This window comes from Psammomys obesus, unplaced genomic scaffold, assembly GCF_907164565.1.
Source record: "Psammomys obesus unplaced genomic scaffold, mPsaObe1.curated_primary_1811, whole genome shotgun sequence".
Lineage (NCBI taxonomy): Eukaryota > Metazoa > Chordata > Mammalia > Rodentia > Muridae > Psammomys > Psammomys obesus.
The window spans coordinates 647257-673057 of NW_026596110.1; the positions used below are offsets into that span (position 1 = coordinate 647257).

Genomic DNA, 25801 nt, shown 5'->3' on the forward strand with positions numbered 1-25801 from the left:
GTCCACTGAAAGGGGAGGTCTTCTTTTCCTTCCTTCTGATCCTAGTCAATTAGGTCTCATCAGGAGTGGCTGCCTTGTCTTCTTCTGTGGCCTGATAATGCTGCCTCCCCCTCAGGGGTAGGTAATTAAAGAGCAGGCCAATCAGTTCATGTCAGAGACAGTCCCTGTTCCTATTACAATGGATACTGAACTGCCATGTGCTACATCTGTGCAGGGGTCTTAGGTTATCTCCATGCATAGTCCTTGGTTGGAATAGCAGTATCAGGAAAGACCCCTGTGCTCAGATTTTTTGGTTTTGTTGCTCTCCTTGTGGAGTTCCTGTCCTCTCCAGATCTTACTGTTTCCCACTTCTTTCCTAAGATTCCCTGCACTCTGCCCAAAGGTTGACTTTCAAGTGCCTGCTCTCTGCTAGATACTAGGACAAATATAATGAACGCAGTGGTGGGAAAAAAAGATTTGGCCCTTCCTTATGTGGAAAGTGATATCTAACCAGAGATCACATGTTGAAGGGTTAATGACAGGGAGTAGTGCAGGTGTTGCGGTGTTACAGAACACTGTGAGACATTTAACTAATCCAAAGGTGTGGAAATGTTGCCAGTATTATGTAAGCTGGGGCTTGTTTTTATTAATTTGTTCTTTGACAAATTCTTACATGTATAAAGTACATTCTAGTCACATTCATCCCTTCACCTTCTCTTACCCATCCTCTAATTCATATCAGTGCCTTCTCCTGCCACCAAGTTACCATCAGACTTTCATGTTATTTTGTTTTGTTCTGTGACTCACTGGGTTTAACCAGTGCTACTCACATGGGCATAGATCTGAAGTTTTCTACTATCTCGGTGGTCACATCACAACAGAATCCCCTCAGTTGCCAGTAGTAGATACTCAAGATAGGGATCCCTAAACTTCTTGCTCATCTAAGAATCAGTCTTGTACAGCCTCGAAGCAGACTTCTTCAGCTGCTGTGAGTATGAGTATCCTGGCCAGACCATACCCATTAAGACAGTGTTTAACGGGCCTACTTATCATCTAGATCTTGCATTCTTTCCATCACCTCTTCCATAATGTTCATGGAGTAGTATGGGTGTCCCATTGAAGGTTGAGCAGTCAATAATCACTTGTTCTTAGCATTTTGACCAGCCATAAGTCACTACATTAACTGCTGTTTGCTGAACGGTAAATTTCTTTGATCAAGGGTAAGAACAGCAATAGTCTATGGCTATAAAAAATTTTAAGAGGCAGCTCAATATGACCAATTATAGAATGAAAGTAGATACTACGACCTTCTAAGCCTTTGGCCAGGTCCACAGTACCAGACATGAACTCTTTGGGCCTCAGATCCAGTCATAAATCAATTGGTTACCCCTGTAACAGTGGTGTCACTGTTGTACAATTAAACACCTCTTTCTTAGCATGATGGTGTCATAGCATGTAAGGCCAAAAGTTGGTTAGAAACACTGCTGACCTTTTCTCTTCTATGTGCCTACATAGCAACTTCTGGCATTATGGAAGCTGACCAGTGGAGAAGCAGCTTCCAGGCAGAGAAAGGGAGATTATTGTCCAGCAATCAGAATGCAAAGGCACAGGGTAGAACATAAAATGGATGGCTGAAGGTAATGGGATGATTCTGAGTGCTTCAGTAATGATGCTTACTTTGGCCACAGTAGCATGCCTTGCTTTCACATTTACTTTTTAAAGAATTTAGGATGGTTGTTGTTGTCTTATCTCTACAGCAGAGCTAGTAATATCTATGTTCTGTTTACCACTCTCTACTTATTAGTAACATGCAATAGTTTTATGAAAACACATTACTCTAACACAGAAAATTATGTTTAAGCATCAACTGAAAATTGGTATCTTGTACCCTATTTGTTCTCACCTAATTCAGCCCAGAAATTCAGAGACACTTCATGTATTATCATGATACTGTACATGTATCATGTTTGTAAACACATTCTCTTTCTACCACAATAGGAATACAAGGGATCAGTCTAACTCAAAATTATATATTTATGTATTCTCACAACAGCCATATAAGTGTTCTGTAACATATAATCTTATAAGTAATATAAGATTACTTGCCTTTATTACTACCAACTCAGTAGTAATAAGACTTTAAAGAAAATGTTTTCTCACATACTTTTTGTTTCCTCCTTTTATAAAAGTTTTAGTATATCTACATTTTCTGACTGTGCAATTATTTTTAGGTCTCATTTAGTTTTAGTTCTGCAGTTAAGTTTGACAAAAGCATTATTATTTTATGAATTTATTTATTTTGAGTGTGTATGCATTTGTACGTACATGTGTGAAGATCTTTGTAGTTTTGTTGAACAGTTTCTTCACCCCACTCAATCATCATTTCTGTAATTAGTTTTTATGTTGAATATATAGAAATGCTACATGTTTATGCAAAACATATCAACCATCATTAAAATCTATGCATGTTGCTGGAGAGGTTGTGGAGAAAGGGGAACCCTCCTCCACTGCTGGTGGGAACATAAACTGGTACAAACACTCTGGAAATTTATCTGGCGCTTTCTAAGACAATTAGGAATAGTGCTTCCTCAAGACCCAGCTATACCACTGCTAAGTATATACCCAAAGTTTGCTCAAGTACACAAAAGGGATATTTGCTCAACCATGTCTATAGCAGCTTTATTTGTAATAGCCAGAACCTGGAAACAACCCAGATGTCCATCAGTGGAGGAATGGGTACAGAAATTGTGCTATTTTTACACAATGGAACACTACTCAGCAATCAAAAAGGAGGAAATCATTGCAGGCAAATGGTGGGATCTAGAAAACATCATCCCGAGTGAAATATCCCAGAAGGAGAAAGACAAACACGGAATATACTCACTTATATAGACCTATAAGATGTGATAAACATAATGAAATCTGTACACCTAAAAAAGATAATCAAGAGAGCAGACATAGGGTAAGATGATCAATCCTCGTTTAGAAAGACAGATGGGATGCGCATTGAAAGTATGACAGGAGTCTACTGAGCACATTTGAAAGACTCTAACTAGCAGTGTTTCAAAGCAAAGACTCATGACCAAAGACTCATGACCTTTGGCAGAGTACAGGGAATCATAAGAAAGAAAGGGAGTTAGTCTGATGAGGAAAGGATAGGAGCTCCACAAGGACCAAATATATCTGGGCACAGGGTCTTTTCTGAGACTGACATTCAACCAAGAACCATGTATGGATATAACCTAGAACGTCCGCTCAGATGTAGCCTGTGGTAGCTCAGTAACCAATTGTTTTCCCATAATGAGCGGAACAAGGACTATTTCTAACAGGAACTCAATGACTGGCTCTTTGGCCTCCCCACCCCCCAAGGGAGGAGCAGTCCTGTTAGGCCACAGAGGAGAGCTTTGCAGCCAGTCCTGAAGATACCTGATAAAACAGGATCAGATGAATGGGGAGGAGGTCCCCCCTATCAGTGGACTTGGAAAGGGGCAAGGTGGAGATGAGGGAGGGAGGGAGGGAGGGAGGGACTGGGAGGGAATGAGGGATTGGGACACAGCTGGGATACAGAGTTAATAAAATGTAACTGATAAGAAAAAAAATAAAATTCAAAAAAAATCTATGCATGTTATATGTATTAGTATTTCATGTAAAAGGCCATGAACTAAATTAATAAACATAATTGAAAAGTCTAGATACTAAAACAAGCAAATGATAATATATATTATATATTTTTCCTGTGTCTTTGAGTTGATGCTATATATTATTGGTTCATATCTTTTGATGAGTTAGAGTTACTAATTTTGATGAAGCTAGAATGATCACTTTTATGGTTAATTATTATTTTTAATTAAATTTTATTTTTTATATTAATTACAGTTTTTTCACTTTGTATTTCAGCTGTAGCCCCCTCCCTCATTCCCTCCCTCCCTCCCTCTGTTATGTCCTCCCATGCCCCTCTCCAAGTCCACTGATAGGGGAGGTCCTCCTCCTCCTCCTCTTCCATCTGACCCTGCCTTATCAGGTCTTATCAGGACTGGCTGCATTGTCCTCCTCTGTAGCCTGACAAGGCTGCTCCCCCAATCAGGGGGAAGCAGTCAAAGAGCTAGCCACTGAGTTCATGTCAGAGACATTCCCAGAGACAATACACTTTCTAGGGTACCCACTTGGAGACTGAGCTGACATGGGTTACATCTGAGCAGGGGTTCTAGGTTATATGAATAGCCCATGGTTGGAGTATCAGTCTCAGAAAAGACCACTGTGCCCAGATATTTTGGTTCTGTTGTTCTCCTTGTGGAGCTTCTGTCCCCTCCAGGTCTTTCTAAATCCCCCTTCTTTCATAAGATTCCCTGCACTCTGCCCAACGTTTGGTATACAGGAAGGCTTCTAATTTTTGAGTTAATTTTGTATCCAGCCACTTTGCTGAAGGTGTTTATCAGCTGTAGGAGTTCCCTGGTAGAATTTTGGGGATCACTCAGGTATACTATCATATCATCTGCAAATAGTAATAATTTGACTTCTTCCTTTCTGATTTGTATCCCCTTGGTCTCCTTTAATTGTCTTATTGCTCTAGCAAGCACTTCCAGAACTATGTTGAGGAGATATGGAGAGAGTGGGCAGCCTTTTCTTGTCCCTGATTTCAGTGGGATTGATTTAAGTTTTTCTCCATTGAGTTTTATGTTGGCTATAGGCTTGCTGTATATTGCCTTTACTATGTTTAGGTGTGTACCTGTATCCCTGATCTCTCCAAGACTTTAAACATGAATGGGTGTTGGATTTTGTCAAGTGCTTTTTCGGCTTCTAAGGAGATGATCATGTGGTTTTTCTCCTTCAGTTTGTTTGTATGGTGGATTACATTGATGGATTGCATTGATGGATTGAACCATCCCTGTATGCCTGGGATGAAGCCTACTTGGTCATGGTGGATGATATCTTTTATATGTTCTTGGATTCGGTTTGCCAGTATTTTATTGAGCATTTCTTGCATCAATGTCCATAAGAGAAATAGGTCTGAAATTATCTTTTTTAGTTGGGTCTTTGTGTGGTTTAGGTATCAAGGTGACTCTGGCTTCATAGAATGAGTTTGGTAATGTTCCTTTTGTTGGTTAATTATTTTTATATTCAGTATAAAGTATATTTTCCAGTTACCAGGTCCTCAGGCCATTCATTGTTTTATTTATGAGCTTTGGCAATTCAGCTCCTACATTTTGTGCTATAATACCTCTTGACTAATTTCTATGTGTGGTTTAAGGAATCTGTCTTCATTCAGTTTCTTCTATAACCACATTGATTTCTCAAGGTTCTGTAGACTCTACATTTGAAATGAGAGGGCTGCTTGGTGATTTTTACTGAAACCGCTCTTCTTGATGAAGATTTTGTGTATCTTCATGTAACAGAAAAACAAACTAGATAATTTCCATATTTATACTGGCCATGGCCTCATTTATGAAGGATAGTCCTAACTCAAATTTCAAAATAAAGTTTCTACTGAGTGTATAATGTGTTCACACTGCCATAAAGTCAAAAGATCATCAGTCAAACCATCATAAATCAGGGATTGCAGGTACTTGCTTAGGGGTTCATTTTTTCTTCTATGTATCATCCAATGATAAGCTAAAGTGAAATGAATGTATATTGTAATTTTATAGAACTTGTCAAGTCCCACCAATCTTTTCTTCATGCCTTTCTGGATCTTCCAGGACCACTTTGGGGGATTTAAATGCAAATGTATGTGTTCTTCTCCCAGAATTCCCTATTTTTTTGTTCTGTACCCAGAATCATGAAATATCCTGAGGGTAAAAATAGCTTGAAGATTATCTGCTTTCCTGATGAAAATCTCTTCCTCTGACTTATTGATCCCTTGGATTCTGGTAGTCATGATACTGTCCCAATGTCTGCAAGTGGTTTTGGTTTCATTTTATTCCGTTTTTCTCTTTGTTTTCAGCATAAAAGCTGATTTTCCCCAAGGTATTCTCTTTTAGCTAAAGACTGAAGACTCATTATACTGGCTAAATATCTCCCTTTAATTTTTTCAGCAGGCTCTGATGCAACTATGATTATTTGGGACCTATGGTGACTATGTTCTTAACGTTATGAGAGTTGCATAATGGTTCTTTTGCAGTGATGACACAAAAGTTGTGATTAGCATGCCTCTGTATAAGATAAATAATATCATAAAATAAGTCTTAGTGAAAATAAAAATATAATACTAATGTTAGTGTGATACCTGAAAATTTCAATATTCTCCCTCTTTGTAAGTTAGCTTTATAAGTTTAAATTACACTCTCTAACAGTCTCCAAAGTCTCAACACTTTCAACATTGTTCAAAAATTTCAGTGTGTAATTTCTACTGAGTCTCAAACCAATTTCTTAGCTGTGAGCCCCTGGAAAATAAAAATAAATAAATAAACAAACAAATAAATAAAAGGAGTTACAAGCTTCTGATATGCCATGTCACAGAGTAAACATTCCCATTTAAGAAGGAGAAATGGAGCATAGAAGAATAAGCCAAGAGCAAGACTAAACTCAGCAAGGGAACCATTAAATTCTACATATACTTCTATGTCCAGTGTGTGAAGAATATGTTATGATACATGTTAAAGGAATTCTACAAACCACCCTTGTAGGCTTACCATTAATGGCCTATATCTTTTTGGTATGCTTCCATTTGGTGCCTGCCATTTGGTTCCATTTGCTGTTCTTAGCACACATTTCTACTATGTGCAATATTTTAGGTCTTTGCTTTAGCTTATGCTTTACCTTCCCAACAGTTCCATACACAGCCTTTTAGTGGAAAACCTGTAGAGAATTTGACCCTGTTCTACACTGCCTCTCCCTGTAGGTTTTTTTTTTTTTTGGGGGGGGGGCTTTGGTACAATTCTCTCTAACTGGTTGTGTATGCCTTCACAACCAGGTAGATAAAACCAAACTGGTTCTTCTGCCATCTGAGCAGTCACTGAGCCCCCTTGGACCAGAGGTTTAGTTTATTCTAAGTGTCTGGATGGTGGAACCTGGGAAAATTTTCTTCTAGGTCCCCTTTTTGGGTGGAGCATCCAGTGACATTCTCTTTTCAAAGGAAAGCCAAATATGGTTTAAGTTTTACACATAGTCTTTGATAAGCAGATTCTCATCAACTCATGAAATGCCCTCAGTGTTTTCTATAGCTCTAGTGCAGACAGACCAGCATTTCTTTAATGACATTCATATCCTTAACAAATGCATGCTCTTTGAGTGAAACTTTTAAAACAACTTTTCTGGATAATAGTCACTTTTATAAATGTTTCCACTCCATTTGCTCCAAATTTTTTTCACTATAAATGTGGTTAAAAGCAGCTAGTGATAGCTAAACCATAGCATACAAGTAATGCTTTCTTGAAATTTCTTCTACAAAATTTATTAGTCTATTACTTTAGTATTCAACTTCATTCAAATTTTAAGATTATAGATAAAATGTAGGCAAACATTTCAACAAAATTCAGTATAAATCGTTTCTAATGCAATTCTCCATATTGAATCTTTGTTCCACCTAAGATTTTACTAATATAGGCTAACTTTGCCACCTGCATGTCTTTCTTGCATTGTAGTTTGAAATTCTATCAACTCTGCCTCTAAAGCTTGGCTTACAGCTTTCTGGATGTCTCTAGCTCATATCTATAAACACTCCAAATTTTTCCCACAAACCAGTTCTAACCAAAAAAATGACATAGTTATGGTCAAGGCAATGATCTTACTTCTCTGGTACCAGTACTCCACATTAGTCACTTTTTCATTACCACAATTAAAATGTCTGACAGAACCTCTTAAGAGAAATAAATTTTTACTCTGATTCACAGTTTCATCCCACTGTGTAAGGGAGTGCAAAGTGATTATAAATCTGTGTTGAACTTCTGTGTCTGAGCTATAATTTAAAGAAGCCAAATAGCTGATAAGGGAAATTTCTTTAGGAAAGAAATTTAAGTGACAAATACTTAAATGGTAGTGGAATTCTGTCAACACTTTGTAATCTCATAATAAAAAAATGACCTTTCCTTTGATCATCATCAACTATTAAACTCAGTAGGTGATAGCAGTGTATCAAAGCAGATGCTGAGACTCATGGCCAAATTTTGGGCAGAGTGCAGGGAATCATATGAAAGAAGGGAGAATTAGTAAAACCTGGAGAGGACAGTACCTCCACAAGGACCAAATACATCTGGGCATAGGGGCTTTTCTGAGACTGATTCTCCAACCAAGGACCATGCATGGATATAACCTAGAACCCCTGCTCAGATGTAGCCCATGGCAGCTCAGTATCCAAGTGGGTCACCTAGTAAGGGGAGCAGGGACTGTCTCTGGCATGAACCCTGTGGGAGGAGCAGCCTTGCTAGGCCACAGAGGAGGACATTGCAGCCAATCCTGATGAGAACTGATAAGCTAGGGTCAGATGGAATGGGAGGAGGACCTTCCCTATCAGTTTACTTAGAGAGGGGCAGGGAGAAGTTGAGAGATGGAGGGTGGGATTGGGAGGGAATGGGGGAGGGGGCTACAGCTGGGATACAAAGTACATAAGCTGTAATTAATATAAAAAGTAAAAATTTAATTAAAAATCAGTAGGTGACACTGGCAAGAGGAGTATTATGCTTTTGTTAAATTTTTTCATAATCGGGGTAATTTTTTAAATGTAAATAGAATCAGAAATAACAATATGGGTTTTCACAAACCAGTGTAACACACAGCACTTTTCAGAGAGCACTGGTAACATAAGAAACAACCCACTGGTTCAACCTCTGGGTACCTGCTCTAAAAAAAACATGCCATTCATGTGCAAGAAGATGTGCTGAAAATCACTCAGAGCAAAATATGGGAAACAACCAAAATGACATTCATAGAAGAATGGATATTGTTGTGGATTACATTTATTCAGTTTAGTTAAGTAGTGAATGGATTAGTTTTCTGTGTGCACATACCATGTGAAAAGGGTAACTGTTGAATTAGAATGTAGCATGAGGCCATACATGCAAAATTCAACTAAATAAAAACATTCACATATTATTTGCTAATGCATATATATAGAAATGTTATAGACAGATCAAAATGTTCCAAGCGATGAAATGAAACAATTTTTCTCATTAAAATGTGGAAACAACCTTGAAACCTGCCACAGAGGGCCTCTGAAAGCTTCTGCAGTATAGACTGTCAAAGCAGATGCTGAGCCTGATGGCCAACTGATGGGCAGAGTGAATGGAATTTTAGGTAAGAAGTGGGAAATAGTAAGAGCTGGAGGGAACGGGAACTCCACAAGCAGAGCAACAGAACAAGATAATTTGAACACAGGGAACTTCCCAGAGACTCATACTCCAACCAAGGACTATTCGTGGAGATGACCTGGAACCCCTGCACAGGTGTAGCCCATGGCAGTTCAGTGTCCAAGTGGGTTACATAGTAATGGGAAGAGGGACTGCCTCTGACATAATCTGATTGGCCTGCTCTTTGATCACTTCCCCCTGAAGGGGGATCAGCCTTACCAGGCCACAGAAGAGGACAATGCAGCCAATTTTGATGAGAACTGATAGACTAAGATCAGAAAGGAGAGGAGAACCTCCCCTATCAGTGGACTTGGGGAGTGGCATGCATGCAGAAAGGGGAGGGAGGGTGGGATCGGCAGGGGAGGAGGGAGGGGCTTATGGGGGGATACAAAATGAATAAAGTGTAATTAATAAAAAAAATAATAATAAAAGATTTTTAAAAAATGTGATTAGTATGTACACTACTATATAGAAATCTTTAACATATCCCTAATGTTTCCAAAATAAATGGATTTTAATGTGTTATTGGTCTGTGGTAGTAAATAAATTACGTTTTATTAAATCATCTTCCATAGTCTCTTATTAGCTTAAAAATCTTAGTAATTAAGGATTTTTGTAATGGAGCAATGTTTTATGACTGTAACAGGAAGGCTACATTTGTGTTTATTAAAAAGTCTAATACACTATATTATAAAGAAAAGTGGAAGAAATTAAGATTCACAGAAGTAACATGTGTTCATGCAGTGTTCCACTCTCCATTCTGAGATGTGTACACAGAGAAATAAATATCAAATTTAGATAACAGGAAAAATGGTTTTTTCCTCTGGAAATCAATCAGAGATACACATGAATTCACTTATCTATGGTGGTGACAATCAAAAAAATAGACCTCATGTCTTAAGTGGTTGCTATCATTCTTCATGGACACCTGCCACATTAATTCCATGGTGAGCCTTATCTATCCTTAAGACTGACCATCTAGAATTGTCTAGAACATTCTTTATCTGATAAAAGTAGATTCACCTTGAACTCTACTATAGACATGCAGCTTCAGTCAAGGGCAACTGAATCAACTCTACCTATTTACCTTTGCCTGACACATACCCACTTGATGTCACTGATGCAGCCTAAAATAAAATTTAGCTGAGTTGGTACTATATCTATTGAAATTCTTGAGTAAGAAAGACGGCTGAAGTCAGTGAAGTGAAGGTGAATTTTAAGACATGTGAATTAGTGTAATCTAAATAGACTGAAGTTGAGAGTGTCTGCTTTTCCTGTGGGGACTTTCTCTGTCTTTCAGTGATGGCTGACACTAGAACAGTGCATTGCTTTCTGGAGCTACTTTTACAAATACTATTCCATCAACCCTTTCTGGATAAAAGTAAATTTGAAAGAAACAATGACTTCACTAAAGATATCAAGTGCCCTGGGTTCCTGGTCCAATGATCATTGTCATTTCACCCTTATTGAAAAAAAAGAAAACCTGCTGAAATTTCTCAAATTCATGTAAAAGATAAATTATTTACTAATATAGTAATATAGGGGCTGTTCAATATAAATAAAAATAACACAATAAAACAAAACCATTTGGAGCAAAGTACCCTCAAAGAGATGTATGATACTATACAAAGAAATATTATTTGGAAAATAGAATCAGATGGAGAGAGTTATAAACAATTCATTTATTGGCTTGTGACAATGAAAAACTTAATATAAAAAGGACAGAAGAAAGAAAGGGAAGAAGATAGAGGGAGAGAGGGGAGATCCCTTGCACTTTCAAAAGATTTTTCTAACTAAAATTCTGGGGTTTCTTTAAATCCACAGTTTGTGCCAAAAGATTCCAGCACAGCTTTGGGACTTACATTTGACAAGCCCCCATATGCTGCCTTTCCCCTCCAAGCTCTTACTCTGACTTGCTGAATCTGTAGTTGTTTGAATATGTGGTTCTCCAATTGCTAAAAATACACTAAAGCCAAGCTCCTTCTCTCAGTATTTTTGTACCTGGTAAAATGGCCAGTTAGGCATCAGAATTTCCAAGCCTTGGCCAATAATTTTAGTATATACTCTTTTCATAAGCTCAAAGCCCAAGCGCAGGGTATTCTATATTTTACTTCAAGACAAAGAGAAAGTCAGAGACCAAAAACCTCAAGCTCATGAAGAAGATTCCTTTCAACTGCATTCCTTTCAATTGCATTGTTCAACAGCTAATTAGTGTGGCTTTGAAATTCTTGCAGTTACTAGGTAAAGCTGTAAATCTGACTGAAACCCAAAAGCAACCACAGACTGTTCACAAAATGCAGATATAGCTCCAAAAGAGAGAGCCAGCTACAGTGATCATAGAGCTTTTTATCACAGCAATCCTAGGGACCAAAGAAATGCAGATTGTGCCCCAGTAAACAAATCAATGCATCTGTGCAAAGGATAGCTGCTATACATTTCTAGCACAGGACTTGCTACATCATGAAGTCCTTGGCTTGAAAACTGGAAAAGTGTTTATGATAGGAGGCAAACCTATTATCTCTCAGCTGCATATTCTCTCTCAGTTTTATAGTTGCCATTTAATGTCATCTTCACTTGTGCAGAAAGACATTCTCGGATGAAAACCACTCATTTCAGATGTTATCCCAGATATTTATTGGGACTTACATGTGTATCCTCTAAGATCCAAAATTCTACCATTCATGTACCAGGGCAAACTCAAAGTAATTTGCTGCCTTCTTCCATGTGTTTCCTACCTGAGCCATGACAGAGATATGAACCCAGAGTATTCCACTATTTCAGAGACATCTGAAGCATCTGAATCAGGATGAGTAAGAGGCCATTCTCCCCTATAGCCTGGCAACTAACTAGTAATTGTGCCAGTGTTCAGAGACATACAGGAAAAGAGAGAGACAGAGAGATTGAGACTACCCCTCACTGCATATACATACCACTGGGCTATGGTAGCACACCTTGGTCCTTCTGGGGCTTGTGCTCAAGATCTTTGCAGTATAGGCCTATGGTCATACCTTGTTATATACAAGGATGGGAGGCTGAAATGACTGGGACCCATAGGACAAGAAAGCAGATAGCCAAAGATCCATGCAAGTAAAGTAGGGAGACTGTTGATATGGGACCAACTGTGAGTTGGTGCTAAGAAATGTTCCATTTTCTTATCCCCTTTCCCTTATGGAACACAGATTTTAAAATAAAATTGAAAAGGTTTTAAGAGGTGGATCCCAGAATACTAAACAGCAAGTGTGGGACTCTGTTGGTATTGGGCTTCTGAAGCTAGTCCTGCCAGGACCCCTAGTGTCTCACACCATTTAACCAGGCAGTGCTTAGACATTTCTGCAAAGTTGAGTTGATTGTAAAGTCAAATGAATGCAGGAAGTTTTTAGCTGCTCTCCAAAGCTTTTCTCAGGAAGGAAAGTTTTAGTACTATTTTACAAGATAAATGTTCTTTCCTACTTTTATTTATATATTCAAGCATGATTTTCTCTTTATTCCCCCTCTATGCTGTTCATTTTTTACATGATATTTGTGATTTCAGTTTAGTTTAACAAGCTTTACAGCAAATATGATCTCCGTTTAATTTTTTAAAATAAATTGGTTATCTCAGTAAACACGAACTTATACCAACTTGTCTCTATTCCCCATTTCTGGACAAGAATTTAAAATTGTAGAGCTCAGCATGGGCTTTCAAATGGTTTGTGATTTGACAGCAGTCTACTCATTGATGGCTTTTGCTTTTTCTCTATCGTATTCAACTTTGCGTAGAAAAATCTTTCCCCATCACATAAACTCAAATCAGAATCCTTGCCTCCAGAAGGTGAGAAATGACCATAGAGAATTTTACATGGAGGTTTAAGACTCAGAGACTTCCTTTTCAGCACCTGCTGGGCTAGGCAGCATCCCAAGAGATTTAGAATATTGAAAGAGCCATGAGCATTTGTTCTTGGCACCCTCTCCTCCTTCCATTCTTCTACTTCTCCCTCTTCTTCCTCTTCCTGGGTTCCACTCTTCTGTTTTAATGGGATAAAGAACTGCCAGGGCTCTCTCTCAGTGATCTTACAGGGCCATCACTAAAGATGGGAGTAGATGGCCAAATACAGACTTAATTAACAGAAGACATATGTGAGTTCATTGGGGAAACATACAGGAAAGTGAATCCACATAGAATTTCCTAATGTGAGAAACTTCCCCCAAACTCTACCACTGTCCACACAGCAAAGAATGAGCACTTGTATCTTATGCCTGAAAGTCTTTTCCAAGGTAGATAGCCTTCTTGAGTGACATGACAGCAAGATGGTAAGTATTTCTACCAGGGCTCTCTAAGTGTTACTGTCCTTCCTCAGTACTATGGGGAACCACTTATCCTTAGTCTACTTCCCCATGACTGCCCCATCAGCCTTGCTGATGTTCTTCTCTCTTGCCAAGAATTATATAGTGGGTAGATCACCCTCTGTGCTTTATAAAGAATCATCACCTAGGGAATGAAATGACACTTTTGTCCCCTTGTGGCAGATTCCTCCAACCTCAACAGGTGGCTCTTTTTATACTTCACTATTACATACCAAATCTTGTGAGTACAAGAAAGAAATGTGAGTATAAATGAAGCCATCATGATGGAATAAGATGGTCGACAATACACAATGCAAAGGAAAGCTGTGGTTTCAGATATAAATTCATGAGCTTCCATTAAGAGATATGTGATAGAAAGACAACCTACATGACAGTCCACTGTCTCCCAACATAGTGAGTCAAACAGTAAAGGGAAAGAGTCTATCTAGCCGAGATCCACAGAGTGTTGAAAAGAGGTATACCCATGATGGGAAAAGTGACTTCACTGATGTTATTTTCAGAAAGAAGCCCCAGCAGCAGGAAACAGCTACTGTTGCAAATTCCAAGCAGGACCCTAAAGCAGAGACAAGCAGAAAGTTTCAGGAGCCAGGCCAAGCCCTGCCCTGGAGCAGGTACCTCCTGAGTGGTGTCATCACCATAGCTGCACATCTGTTGTTTAACCCCTTGCTTTTTCTTTTCAATCTTCAGGAAGAGGCAGCCAGAATTCTCGCCCAGCAGCCAGTGTCCGTCGGCACATGTGCAGCTTTGAAAACCCCCACACTGCAGTGAATGTGTAAGAGAAGCTGCATGGAAATATAGTGTTTTGCCCCTTGCTTTCTCTCTCCTGGGTATTTCCACTTTCTAACATGGAACCAAATGTGGTGCATGCCATCAAGAATGAGGGACTTATGGACATGCCGTGGTTTGCACGAGTGTCTTATCCAATTGTCCATCGTTCTTAAAAGGACACTGTCAAGCTGTTAGTTTTTCTGCTCTTTTTTTTTTTTCTGCAGCACTGTCCCCAGCTTTAAAGATTCACTTTGGTCTGTGACTCCCACTCATGAGCTCGAAAGTGAATCTTTCCCTCAACAAATTTGTCAGCTTCTCCTTGGCAAACAGAGCCTTTTCTTTTCTTCTTCTCTCTTCCTTTTACCTTTCTTTTTTCTTTTCTTTTCTTTTCTTTTTTTTTTTTTGCCATTGACAAATGTTTGAAATGATCCTGTCTGCATTGAAGTAAAAACCATAGCTGAATTTTTATGAAAAAGTGTATAAGGGTGGGTACCAACATGAACCTTTCTGCTGGGTGTCTCCCACACCCTGAGGAACACAAACAAAAGTTTTGTGAGTCCCATTTAAAGCAAATTTTACAAATAAACAAGCAAAAACAATTCTCCCAACCTTCTTTATGATTTTTATCAGATGATCAAGTCTGATAAAAATGGTGCATGTTTGGTCTGATTTTTGACCTTTAGCTCTTGACAGTGTCTCTTTAAGTTAAACAAAGCACCTAGACCATGTTCATTGTGCATGGAGTCTGTGGTTTTTCTCAGCTGTTCCTTTACAGCCTTCCAAACTCCTGGGAGAGTCAAAGGTACACATTCCTGCAGCAGGAGGGAGCCCACTGATGAGGTGTCTGTGGCTTGACTAGCTCTTCAGATAGAAGAGCCTAATTTGTTCCCGTGTTTGCTACTGACTGGCAGCAGAGGCTGGTAAACGGAGCCTTGGTGTCTCTTCCCTTTACTCAGTGAAGTGTACCAGGAACTCTGTAGCTTCCTTTTGCTATACTTCCTTGTAGAATCTTGTATACAAACACTTCAGTCTCCACCAAATCACCCAGACATAGAAAGGACACATTGGGTTAGTCATGCCACTGTGTTTAACATGGCATTATGGAAGCCCCTAAGAGCGCTACTGTACCATAGCTGGATGCCCTCCTTGCAGCTCTTCCAAGTCCAAAGGCATTAAATGTTTCTTACATTATGGGTGAATCTGACCAAGGACACAGCAAGGAGATCCTAATTTATAACAGCTGCTGGCTGCCTGTCAAAGGGGATTGATAGGGATGGATGTGTTTGTCCTCCCATGACAGCAGGACCAAAGAAAGAGGAGAATCAACTGACAGTTCATAACTTAAAGGTGAGTTTCTAAGAACAAAATTAAAACCCAAATACACTTCTTTAGTGATGATTAAAGAAGAAAAAAATCCATGTGTCACCAAAGCTAACCGGTGGGGTCTTGAGAACTTTAAGAACAGGCTAGTCAAGGCTCCTGTCTTCACACTAGGAAGAAACATGGAGAGATCAGTAGCTTTAAACATGCATTCCTTAGACTAAGACCAGATATTTTTAGTCATGGTTGTCCTGGCAAAATGTAAATAAGAAAATGTTCTTTCTGTAACCTTCACTTCCCACTGGTTTTTTGTAAAGAACATACAAAGGAACTAACATAAGAAATAAACTGGATCATTATGGTTTGTCTCTGTCTCTCTTACCCTTGATGAAGAGTCTAGGCAGAACAAAGCAACTGCCCTATATCTGCAGGGCAAACTGTGAGGACTGAAGGGCATCAAGTGACTGGCAATTAAATTCCAAATCTGGTAGAAGGGAACATAGAAGAAATTGTTTGACTTGAACTTTGTTCAGAAGTAACACAATGTATTCCTACCTTGGTTTCCTAGATGATTCTAGCAGTACCCAGGGTACCACGACTAGGACAATATCTGGTACCAGCATAATATCTTTTTAAGATTTTATAATAATTTGTGATTATATGTATATGTGTTTGTTCATATGTATAAACACAGATACCCATGAAGGCCAGAAGAGGGTATTGGCTCACCTGGACCTGGAGTTACAAAAGGTTGTGAGCTGCCCCAAGTGGGTTCTGGAAACTAAACTCAGATTTTCTGTGAGAACAGTGCTTCAAGGCCAGCTTTCCAGCTCATAGCATAATAACTTATATAAACATCAACATAAGAACTTCTATCAGGTTGTAAATGATTAAAAAAACAAAGGCCATTTAAAACTTTCTTGGAAAGGTTTAATAATAATCAGGATTCTCTTCTAATTTGAAAATGATTTGGTAATTTTCTCAGAACAGCAGACCTCATGCTGAGATCAAAGCTTTAGAGATGTCCATGCTTCGTTGACTTCAATAAGAAAATTAAACTTTATCCAAAGTTTACTTTATTGGTTCATTAAAAAAATCATGAAGTTATAGAAAAGCAAAGTGATGTGTGTTTATGTGTGTGTGCTATCTTTTATCCTGTATCATGTAGTTTGAAGATGTAGAAATCTGTTCCTCTAAATATTACTAAATAAGGGCCAAATATTTTGACTTTGCAAATTGTATATTTCATTCAGACAATGGTTCTGTGACTAACAGATGTTGAGGTTAGAATTTGGAGGGGAAGGAGGAACTTCATAATGCTGTTTAAGATTAACTATCCACAGAAACTATCTCACATAATAAGAGTCCATCTTTCATCAAAAATACATTTGAGATTCTCTGTATTACAAGTAATGGTGAGCTATGTTCTGAGTCTTCCAAGGTAGAGAGAATATGCTAAATATGCAGATTCTTTTTCTGGAATATTTTCAAATAGTGGAACAAGTGTCAGTATGGAAAACTACCTTAGGGTTTCCTGGGGGAACAAAAACCTAACTCAAATGATTTTAAATAGTTCCTATGCCTAAGAATATGGAAGAGTCACCTTCCAGACTGCACACTGGTACCAGCTAATAGATGCATATAGAAGTAAGAGGTTGGACAGCTCCATGAGACTTGGGCCAGACTCCAAGCAGCAGCAGCAGGATGATACTATGCTACTCCTGTGCTGGTGGCTCATGAATCCTGTTCTTGGTGAGCCTTCCCACCTCCCACTCCCCACCCACACCACTGGAACTCCATGGCGTTTCCTTATGCTCTTGCTCATTTCATTGTGTTGGTTTTAGTAGTTGATTGATTATGGAGAAAGAAAGGTGTGTGTGGGGGAAGTATGTATATGTCTGAGTCAGACAACAACTCATGGGAACCAGTTCTTTCTTTCCACCATTTGAGTTTATTCTCAGGTTCTTAGATTTAGCAGGAAGTGCCATCACCCAGTGGAACATCTCAATGATCCTATTTCCCATTGTATATAAAATGAGTGCTTGGCTCTTCAGGTTCTGTGGAGGGAACCTTCCTTCTTTGTGGGGAGATTTTGTTTTGCCTATGGCTCTCTGAAAGCTCTTAAAACTGGGAACGGAGGTGTGCCTGGTTGTCAGCCTCCACTTCAGGCCACTTTTGCAGGATACTTTCCGCCTATCTCCAGCTCCCACCCACTGTTATCATTTCAGAGATCTCTGTAACAGAGAACATATACTCTACAGATGTAACCACTACAAAACCATGGACAGAAACAAATAAAACAGACAGGCTCACTTTGAACGACAACGATACACTAATCTGTTTATACTACCCACTCCCAACTATGCACCAGAATGTTGTAAATATTGGGATTTTAGTTTGGGGAATTGTGACACTGACCTAATGGAAGTACAATCAAAGCAAAAACCTCAACCTGTTGACTCCAGGATCACAGCCACAGACATGTCAGTTCTATATGGGAAAATGAAATATAACTTCCCCCCATTGACTCTTTTCTTATAGACTTAAGGTCACAGCTGGTGCTCCCAACAAATCAGGTTCCACTACTTGTTCTGGATAAGCCAAACAAAAAAGCCAATTTAATAGTGAAAGAGAAGGAGATTTAATTGGTTATGCCACATTGAGAGACAAAGATTAAGGGACTCCTCAAGTCCATATTCTTGTCCTAATTTACGGTTATGGCTTAAATGGAAAGCAGAAGGCATGCAAAGCTAAGCAATCAGACCAAAGTGTGCTTCTGCCCACCACTGGCTCAGCTCCAAATCTCTCCTTTAAGGTTGTCTGAGAAGTTGTGTAGCCCTTGGGATTTCAGACTTCTCTAATCCCAAGGAGAAAATCCTGGGACAACTCTATGTTTTGGGGGCCCATTATTTTATAGTCTGATAACCAAAGAGGCTCAAAGTAGGTTAGTTGCATCACCAACCATTCCAGTAACTGAAATATTAATAAATATATTTAACCACCTAAGCTAAATTAGCCCTGACCCACAGCGTCTTATGTTCAAGAAATAGGTTACTTTGGGCCTGAAGTCTGTCTTTGAAAGTTACATCAAAGTTAGAGTGATTTGAGACATTACATACAGGTTTCTAAATCAGATTATTTTGTTTGCTTTTTTCCTTCTTCTTTTTGAGACAGAGTCACATGGAGCCCAGGGTGACCTGGAATTTGCCATGTAGCTGAATATCACCCTTGAACTTCTGATTCTCCTGCCTCAACCCCCTCATGCTGAGATGACTGGTATGTACCACCATGCCTGGTTTATGCAGTGGCAGGGATTCGATCTAGGAATTCCTGCACACTTGGCAAACAAGGATTCTACTACCTGTGAACTACACCCCCAGCTTTTTCTTAAGATTAAAAAATTGAATAAAGGTAAAAAAAAAAAATAGAAGCAAGAAACTAGTGGCCAAACCCCAAAGCATTAAATCTATTTGGACTTAAAGCTTTTATTTCACAACACTATTCTGTTTTGAATGTATTTTATTATCTTGCAATACCCTAAAGTTTGTGTATTTTCTCTTCTGAATACCAGTGAGTTTCCAGCCTTTTCATATAGAATGCCCCCTTTTCACATGCAACAGGATTTGGTCTTTTCCTGAATCTAACTACCTTTACCTGACTGTAACTACCTTAATTAGTGTTTACTGGACTACAGAACACAATGAAAACATCTCACAATGTAGTTTCATTTGTATTTAATGGTAGTTTACTACAGTACCAACCACAAGCATTTAAAAACAGTGGTACATTTTTTTCTATAAAATTTTATTTATTCAATATATAAACACTGCTTAGTGAGTATAAAGATCCATAGACCCTTTAGACCATCTGTAGACCATGGATGAGAAGTGACTTATCCTGAAGGAGCAGTTACTACCCCGTGCTGCCGTGTCTATGCATGATGCATTTCCCCCACTATCTCTGATTTTTTAAAAGCAATTTATTTTGTCCTTGGGGGGATAAAAAGGTTAGTCTAATTTTTATAATCAACCAAATGCCCTGGGGCATGATAACTGTTTCCTAATTAAACAGGACTTTTTAGATAATTTAGAACAAGACTCTGAGGGAAAAGAACACTGCTAATTTTAACAGTGATAGTGAAAAATCTCCCATCACAAGAATTAAAAATTGTGTTCAGTTAAAACAGAGCTAAGTTGTGATTATAGCTGACAGCCTGATCATCAAAAATACTGTTAACATTGGGTATGGTCCAAGCTGAGGCTCTGGGTAGATCCTTGGGCAGTGTTAAAAACAAAAACAAAACAAAACAAAACAAAAACAGATGATGGTGTACTCAGTGAGATAAGTAGAACAAGTGGAGCCCCTACTTCAGTGTTTTCCAGGAATGCAAGGATACCTTGTGGCTAGTTTTATGGGAAGACTGAGCAATGTTTTGCTGGGAATCACCTTTTCCCATAAATAAGAAGGTCAGAATTTTAGCTGTTTTTGAGCTTTTTGTATTTAGTATCAGATTAAAATGAATTTCAACTTCTTATGCTCATTTAATTTTTCAAGGTTATAAAATATGAAATGTTAAATATTACCCTCACCATAAATATTCCAAGAACCACATGTACGTTTTGAAGCCTTATTCTTGTATTTCAAAACGATCCAATAAATCATTGTCTTAGTGATACTTTTTCTACTCTTCCCCCCTTCAAACTAAAGACTGCAATGTGGGACAATCTATTTCATACCTCCACCTAAGAAGAATGTTCATTTTCCAATTTCTTTTAATGTTACAATTTTGTTCTTATTGTTACTCTTAAAAAAAATAAGCAGAAAAAAATGATTTATTAAGTATTAATACTGCTTTTATTAACAGAATGCAATGACTAGGTATTACCATCTGCTAAAAGTTATGTAGAAAGAATATGCAGAATGAATAGAATTTCTGGTTGAAATAGAACATTTTTTATTTTCTTTTTCAGGGAAACTTTCTCCTTGTTTGGTTTGTTGGGGCTTTATGCGGATTAAAGTTGATGTGTTATACTTGCATTCCTGTGGCAAAGTGTCTGAGACAACCAGCTGAAATGATAGATAATTTATTTTAGCTCGTGGATTCAAGGGTTTCAGTCCATGTTTACTTGGCTCTGTCATTTCTGTGCCTGTGCCAAGGTGAAGAATCTAGGGACAGAGCACATGGCAGATCAAAGCTGCTCACATAATGGTGTCCAGGAAGCAAAGAGGGAGGGCTGATTTTAATTGCAAGGCCTCTCTCCTTCCCACCAAAAGGTATGAGTTTATAATGTCTTCATCTTTTAATGAGGTCAGAAGTCTCATAATTCAATCAACTTCAAAATTTTCTTTCTCTTCAGTGCTGCTGCTCTGAAAAGCAAATTTTCAGTACATGAGCTTTTGAGGTCACTTACTAACCAAGTCATAACAATTGAGAAGGTTTAAGGAGGAAGGTGTTCTAGAATTTTTCTTTAGCAAGGATAAGTGGAAAAAGACCAACGCAGGGTCCTTTGTCTTGGTGATCATTGCTTTGTTGTTTGTTAGCCTGACCTAGTCTCTCTCTTTTCCAATGCTCCTATTTGAGTTTTCCTAGGGTGAAACTCATAATTAACAGCTAAGAATCTGAGCCTTTGTGTTAATTGCCATGCATTGTATGTGTCAAGAATAGTGTTTTAAGACTAAAATAAAAAGAAAAGAAAAGGGGAAATTAGGAAAACCTTCAGCCACTCATGTATATTTTTTTTTCCTGGTCATCTGTTCTTGCTTCATTTGTGCCAATGTCATGGCTATCGTCAATGGAAAATACAGATCAAAATGGACAACTGAGAGTTTCTAGTTCACACACTCCACAGCACAGTGAGAGGAGATTTATATGTGGACCTTAACTTTTTTCAAAGAAAAAAATCCCTGTGTTGTGTTGTCTTTGGGAAACTTCAGTGCTTATGTGCACGTGTTTGTGTTTCAAATTTTTCTTCCTTTAGTTTGATAATGATTCAATCTTTCAGTCAAAGGCAATTTGAATTTTTATTATTTATTAACCATTTCACTAACTGCTATTACTGGGACTGTTTCAATATTAGCGTGTTGTGTGGTGGTGAGGGGCAACCGTACTTTGTGAAACTATGAAAATCGCTGTTTTCATAACAGCATTCTCACCTGTAACGTTTCCTGGATCAATGCTTCTTTCCTTGGCATGAGTGCACTGTCCTTGCTACCTCTTCAGAGGTAGCCTATGGTAGCTAGAGTTTGCCAGCTTTTCATTTACTGTAAGAGGAAGTTGGGAAGGTAGAGGGTGCAATTGGCTTGTGCCGCTTTGGGATAGGCAGAATTCAGAACCTTCTTAACCTCTGTGCAGGATCCATATGTAAATAAACCCATCTCTATTTTATTCATAGTTCTAATGGCAAGTCTGTGTCATGGTCTGAACCAGGTGGAAGACAGGCGCCCAAGGGACAGCATGTGTGGCAGCGCCTCTCTGTGCACGTGAAGACCAACGAGACGGCCTGCAACCAAACGGCCGTAATCAAACCCCTCACTAAAAGCTACCAAGGTTCCGGCAAAAGCCTGACCTTCTCAGATGCCAGCACCAAGACCCTTTACAATATGGAGGAAGAGGACAACACGCCTTCGGCTCGGTTCAGCCCTCCCAGCAGTCCTTCTATGGTGGTGCACCAACGAGGGCCACCAGTGGCCACCACGCCACCTCTGCCACCACACCTGATGGCAGAGGAGACACCTTTGTTCCTAGCTGATCCTGTCATCCCCAAGAGCTTGTCTCCTCCTCTCCCACAGCAGCAACAGCAGTCCACTCAGCAGTCCCCGCAGCAGCCCAAATCCCTGATGAACCAGCTGCAAGGCGTGGTCACCAACTTTGGCACAGGGATTCCGGACTACCATGCGATGCTGGCAGGCCCGGGGACACAGGGGAACGGGCTTCACTCTCTGTATACACCCCCGCCTCCCCCGCAACACCTGCAGATGCTGCCCCTGCAGCTGAGTACCTTCCATGAGGAGCCTATCTCCCCTCCAGGGGAGGACGATGATGATGACAGCGAGGGGTTCAAGCTCCTGCAGGAGTTCGTGTACGAGCGAGAAGGGAACACGGAGGAAGATGAACTGGTAGAGGAGGAGGAGCTGCCTGCAGCCAGCAAGCTGACCCCGGAGGATTCACCCGCCCTGACGCCTCCTTCTCCTTTCCGAGATTCGGTGGCCTCTGGCAGCTCAGTGCCCAGCTCCCCTGTGTCTGAGTCCGTGCTCTGCACCCCTCCAAATGTGACCTACGCCTCTGTTATCCTGAGGGACTACAAGCAAAGCTCTTCCACTCTGTAGCTGGTAGGAGGGAAGTGTGCATGGAGAAGCCAGAGATGCCCAAGACTGTTAACCCCTCTGGAAATGTGTAGATAGCCAGAGAAGCCTGGGGATGGAGGACCACAGTCTGCAGGGGAGAGAGAATGCTGAGGCTACCTTAAAGAGGAAGAGTGAACAGTGATTCCAGCCAGGATTGTGACTCTAAAATTATTCACAAACCGTCTCTAGGAAGAAAGGGAATGGTGACAAAGCACAATTCCATATGGTATGTAACTTTTATCGAGAAAAAAAAAAAACTAAGCGTAAAAGTAAAATCAAGAAAAATAATCTCGTCTTTTGCTCAATCGTGCATATATGTATCTGCCCACATTCTCTTGGAGAAACTAGAAACGGAGCATCTCCTGTGATGGTACCAGCTGAATCATTACTTCATCTCACAAGATTCCTAATGAGTGAATAAAGAGAGAACAGGACAACAGCTCCTGTCTAAAAAGCCCTTTTCTGGGTTGAGCCTGCAGACTCCTGGACCATGGGAAACCAAGAAACTGACCTTATGAGGGTCCCTTTTCTCAGCCATGCCAGTTGGTAGTCACCCTGTTATAGAGGCACAATAACACCTTGAATTTTTGTGATTCCCTCTTTTAGGAAGATAAAAGTATGAACAGTATTATCAACAAAACGAGCTTCATCAGAAGTGCTATGTAGGGGATGGGGAGCTAGGGGAAGCAAGACAATGCCTGTGCACAGGTTCTTGAGCAAGGTGAGCACAATCAGCTTCACAGATTCTTTACATGTTTATTGAAAACTTTGGAAAGAAGGAGGATGACAAGGAGTGGCAGAGACCTTTTGTGGACCCACTTGTGCTGTGCCAACCAGGTTTTCCATTGCCCTTCAACAAGAGGACAAACTGTGCTGCCAAGTTTTACCTTCCATTTACTGTAGCAAATAATACCAACCGGTTGGACTTCTAAGATTCAGTATAAGTACAATGTGGTGCCACTGTTTCTCCCATGTGCTATGGAAACAAATCTATCTTTGAACCTAGTGGTGTACTCATAGCAACTATTATTGGTTCAAATTCTTTCCTATTGTCACTGGAGTCCCTGGAACTAGCAATTGAATGTGTTTTCCTGTGTTCCTTGTATACATATGATTTTGAAATTCATGCTATTTAATGTCAATCTAGCTGCAACAGAGAAATCATCTTTCAGATATAGTACAAATATCTTTATGTTACAGTGATGTTCACTACGTCACAGTCATCAGTGTCTCTCTGAAGGTTGGGTCTGTGGTCTGATGTTTCTTACATGCAGCTGCGATGGAAATTCTTCTAAGTGGAATTTCTTTTTCAGATATTTTATGATATGAGAATGTTATTAATGAAGTACTTTGAAAGTGCATTGTATGAAAAGGTCACCAAATGGTTGTGACAATAAAAAGTACATTTTTATAAACTTGAGCACATTGTTATTAAAATGTAAAGTTGAAAGGGCAATATTTAGAATATTTCAGATATATTTTTAAAATTATTTTCCACAGCTACTTGAGTTTCATGGTCTTTCAGTGTGTACTCAAGTCCACTTAGTCTCATCTATCTGCTTGTCAATCTTTCTCATTTTTTATTTTCATGCATTTTATTTTCATATTTTTGCTAGTGTTTCTTTCTTATGAACCTCACATTTACTAGTATGTAATATCTACATACATGTGATCCAATTACTCCATCTTCTCCCTGCCTTTTTGAACCCAAAAGAAAAGGTGTTGTTCTTGTTTTTTTTTTTTTTCTTCTGTTATTTGTGAGGAATCTAATCCCTTTAAACATCTTTATGCCTTATGTTCGGTTACTTTAATTTGCTTCCTTCACGTCAAAGCTGCTGACGTATCAGCCAAAAGGCATCAACTTAAAATCTCTGAATTCCCAAAGCATCATTTGCTCAGAATTTACCATGAACTCCCATGTCAAAGCTGTGTTTCTTAGGTGTTCCCATATTCTACCGCCCAGTTTAGTGAGTTCTTTATCAAGACCTTCTATCTTTCCTTTTAAAATTATTTTTAAGCATCTTTATTGCAAAGGCCTCAAGAATTGAAATGTTAGGTTCTTTTTTTTATTGTGAGGAAACAGAATGAGAAACCAATAGATGGTGCATAGCTGGCCTAAGTGGTACATATCTTTAAGCTCAGTATTTGGGAGGCAGAGGCAGGTGGATCTCTGTGACTCTGAGGTCAGCATGGTCTGCACAATGAATTCCAGGCCTACATAGAGAGACCCTGTCTCAAAGAAAACACAACAACACAGGTGATTCAATGCTGAAGAGATGGGTTTCTACTAATTAGGAAACAGTAGGACAAAACACCGTGCTTTTAATCTTGAAACACCTGCATAGGCTTCATTACTATGAGGACGTGTGTATTTGGGGGTTTTGTTGTTGTGTTTGTTTTTTGCCAAAATAGATAAGGCAATGTTTCCTATTCAAATGCTGTAACAGGTGAGTTTGTTCAGGGGTTTTGGTCTGAGACATTTGGTGAACACATTCAACAATGATTAAAATACTACTGAATGCCTATTCTTATCATGACTACAAATTTTCCAGAATAAATAGAATATTAGCTCATATAATTGCTAAGAATTGGAGATGTACACTACATATCCTGTACCTAAAGGGCAAAATATCTTCACTGTAATGTACGTGCTTATAAGAGGTGTTTTGCTTCTTGTAAAAGTGTTTTAATTTGGCTTGTTACTGCCTTTTGTCAAGTAATCTTGATAACGCTGTGTCATAATAAATATTTTCTATTTATTAAAT

At 39.2% G+C, this 25801-nt stretch overlaps 1 protein-coding gene across 4 annotated transcripts in view; it reads left to right on the forward strand.

The window, feature by feature from the left end:
- Grm1 (glutamate metabotropic receptor 1) overlaps positions 1 to 25801 on the forward strand; it is a 607848-nt gene that overhangs the window by 489446 nt on the left and 92601 nt on the right. Inside the window, exons 9-10 of one of the 4 annotated variants that reach the window (XM_055629125.1) lie at positions 14292 to 14376; positions 22120 to 22166. The exons of 1 other annotated variant lie outside the window; for it this stretch is intronic. In XM_055629125.1, coding sequence (XP_055485100.1) covers positions 14292 to 14352 — 61 coding nt within the window. In that variant the 3' untranslated portion in view covers positions 14353 to 14376; positions 22120 to 22166. Of the gene's footprint in view, positions 1 to 14291; positions 14377 to 22084; positions 24502 to 25801 lie in introns of those variants that run through there. 2 more of the 4 variants (XM_055629124.1, XM_055629122.1) reach the window with 2 other exon arrangements.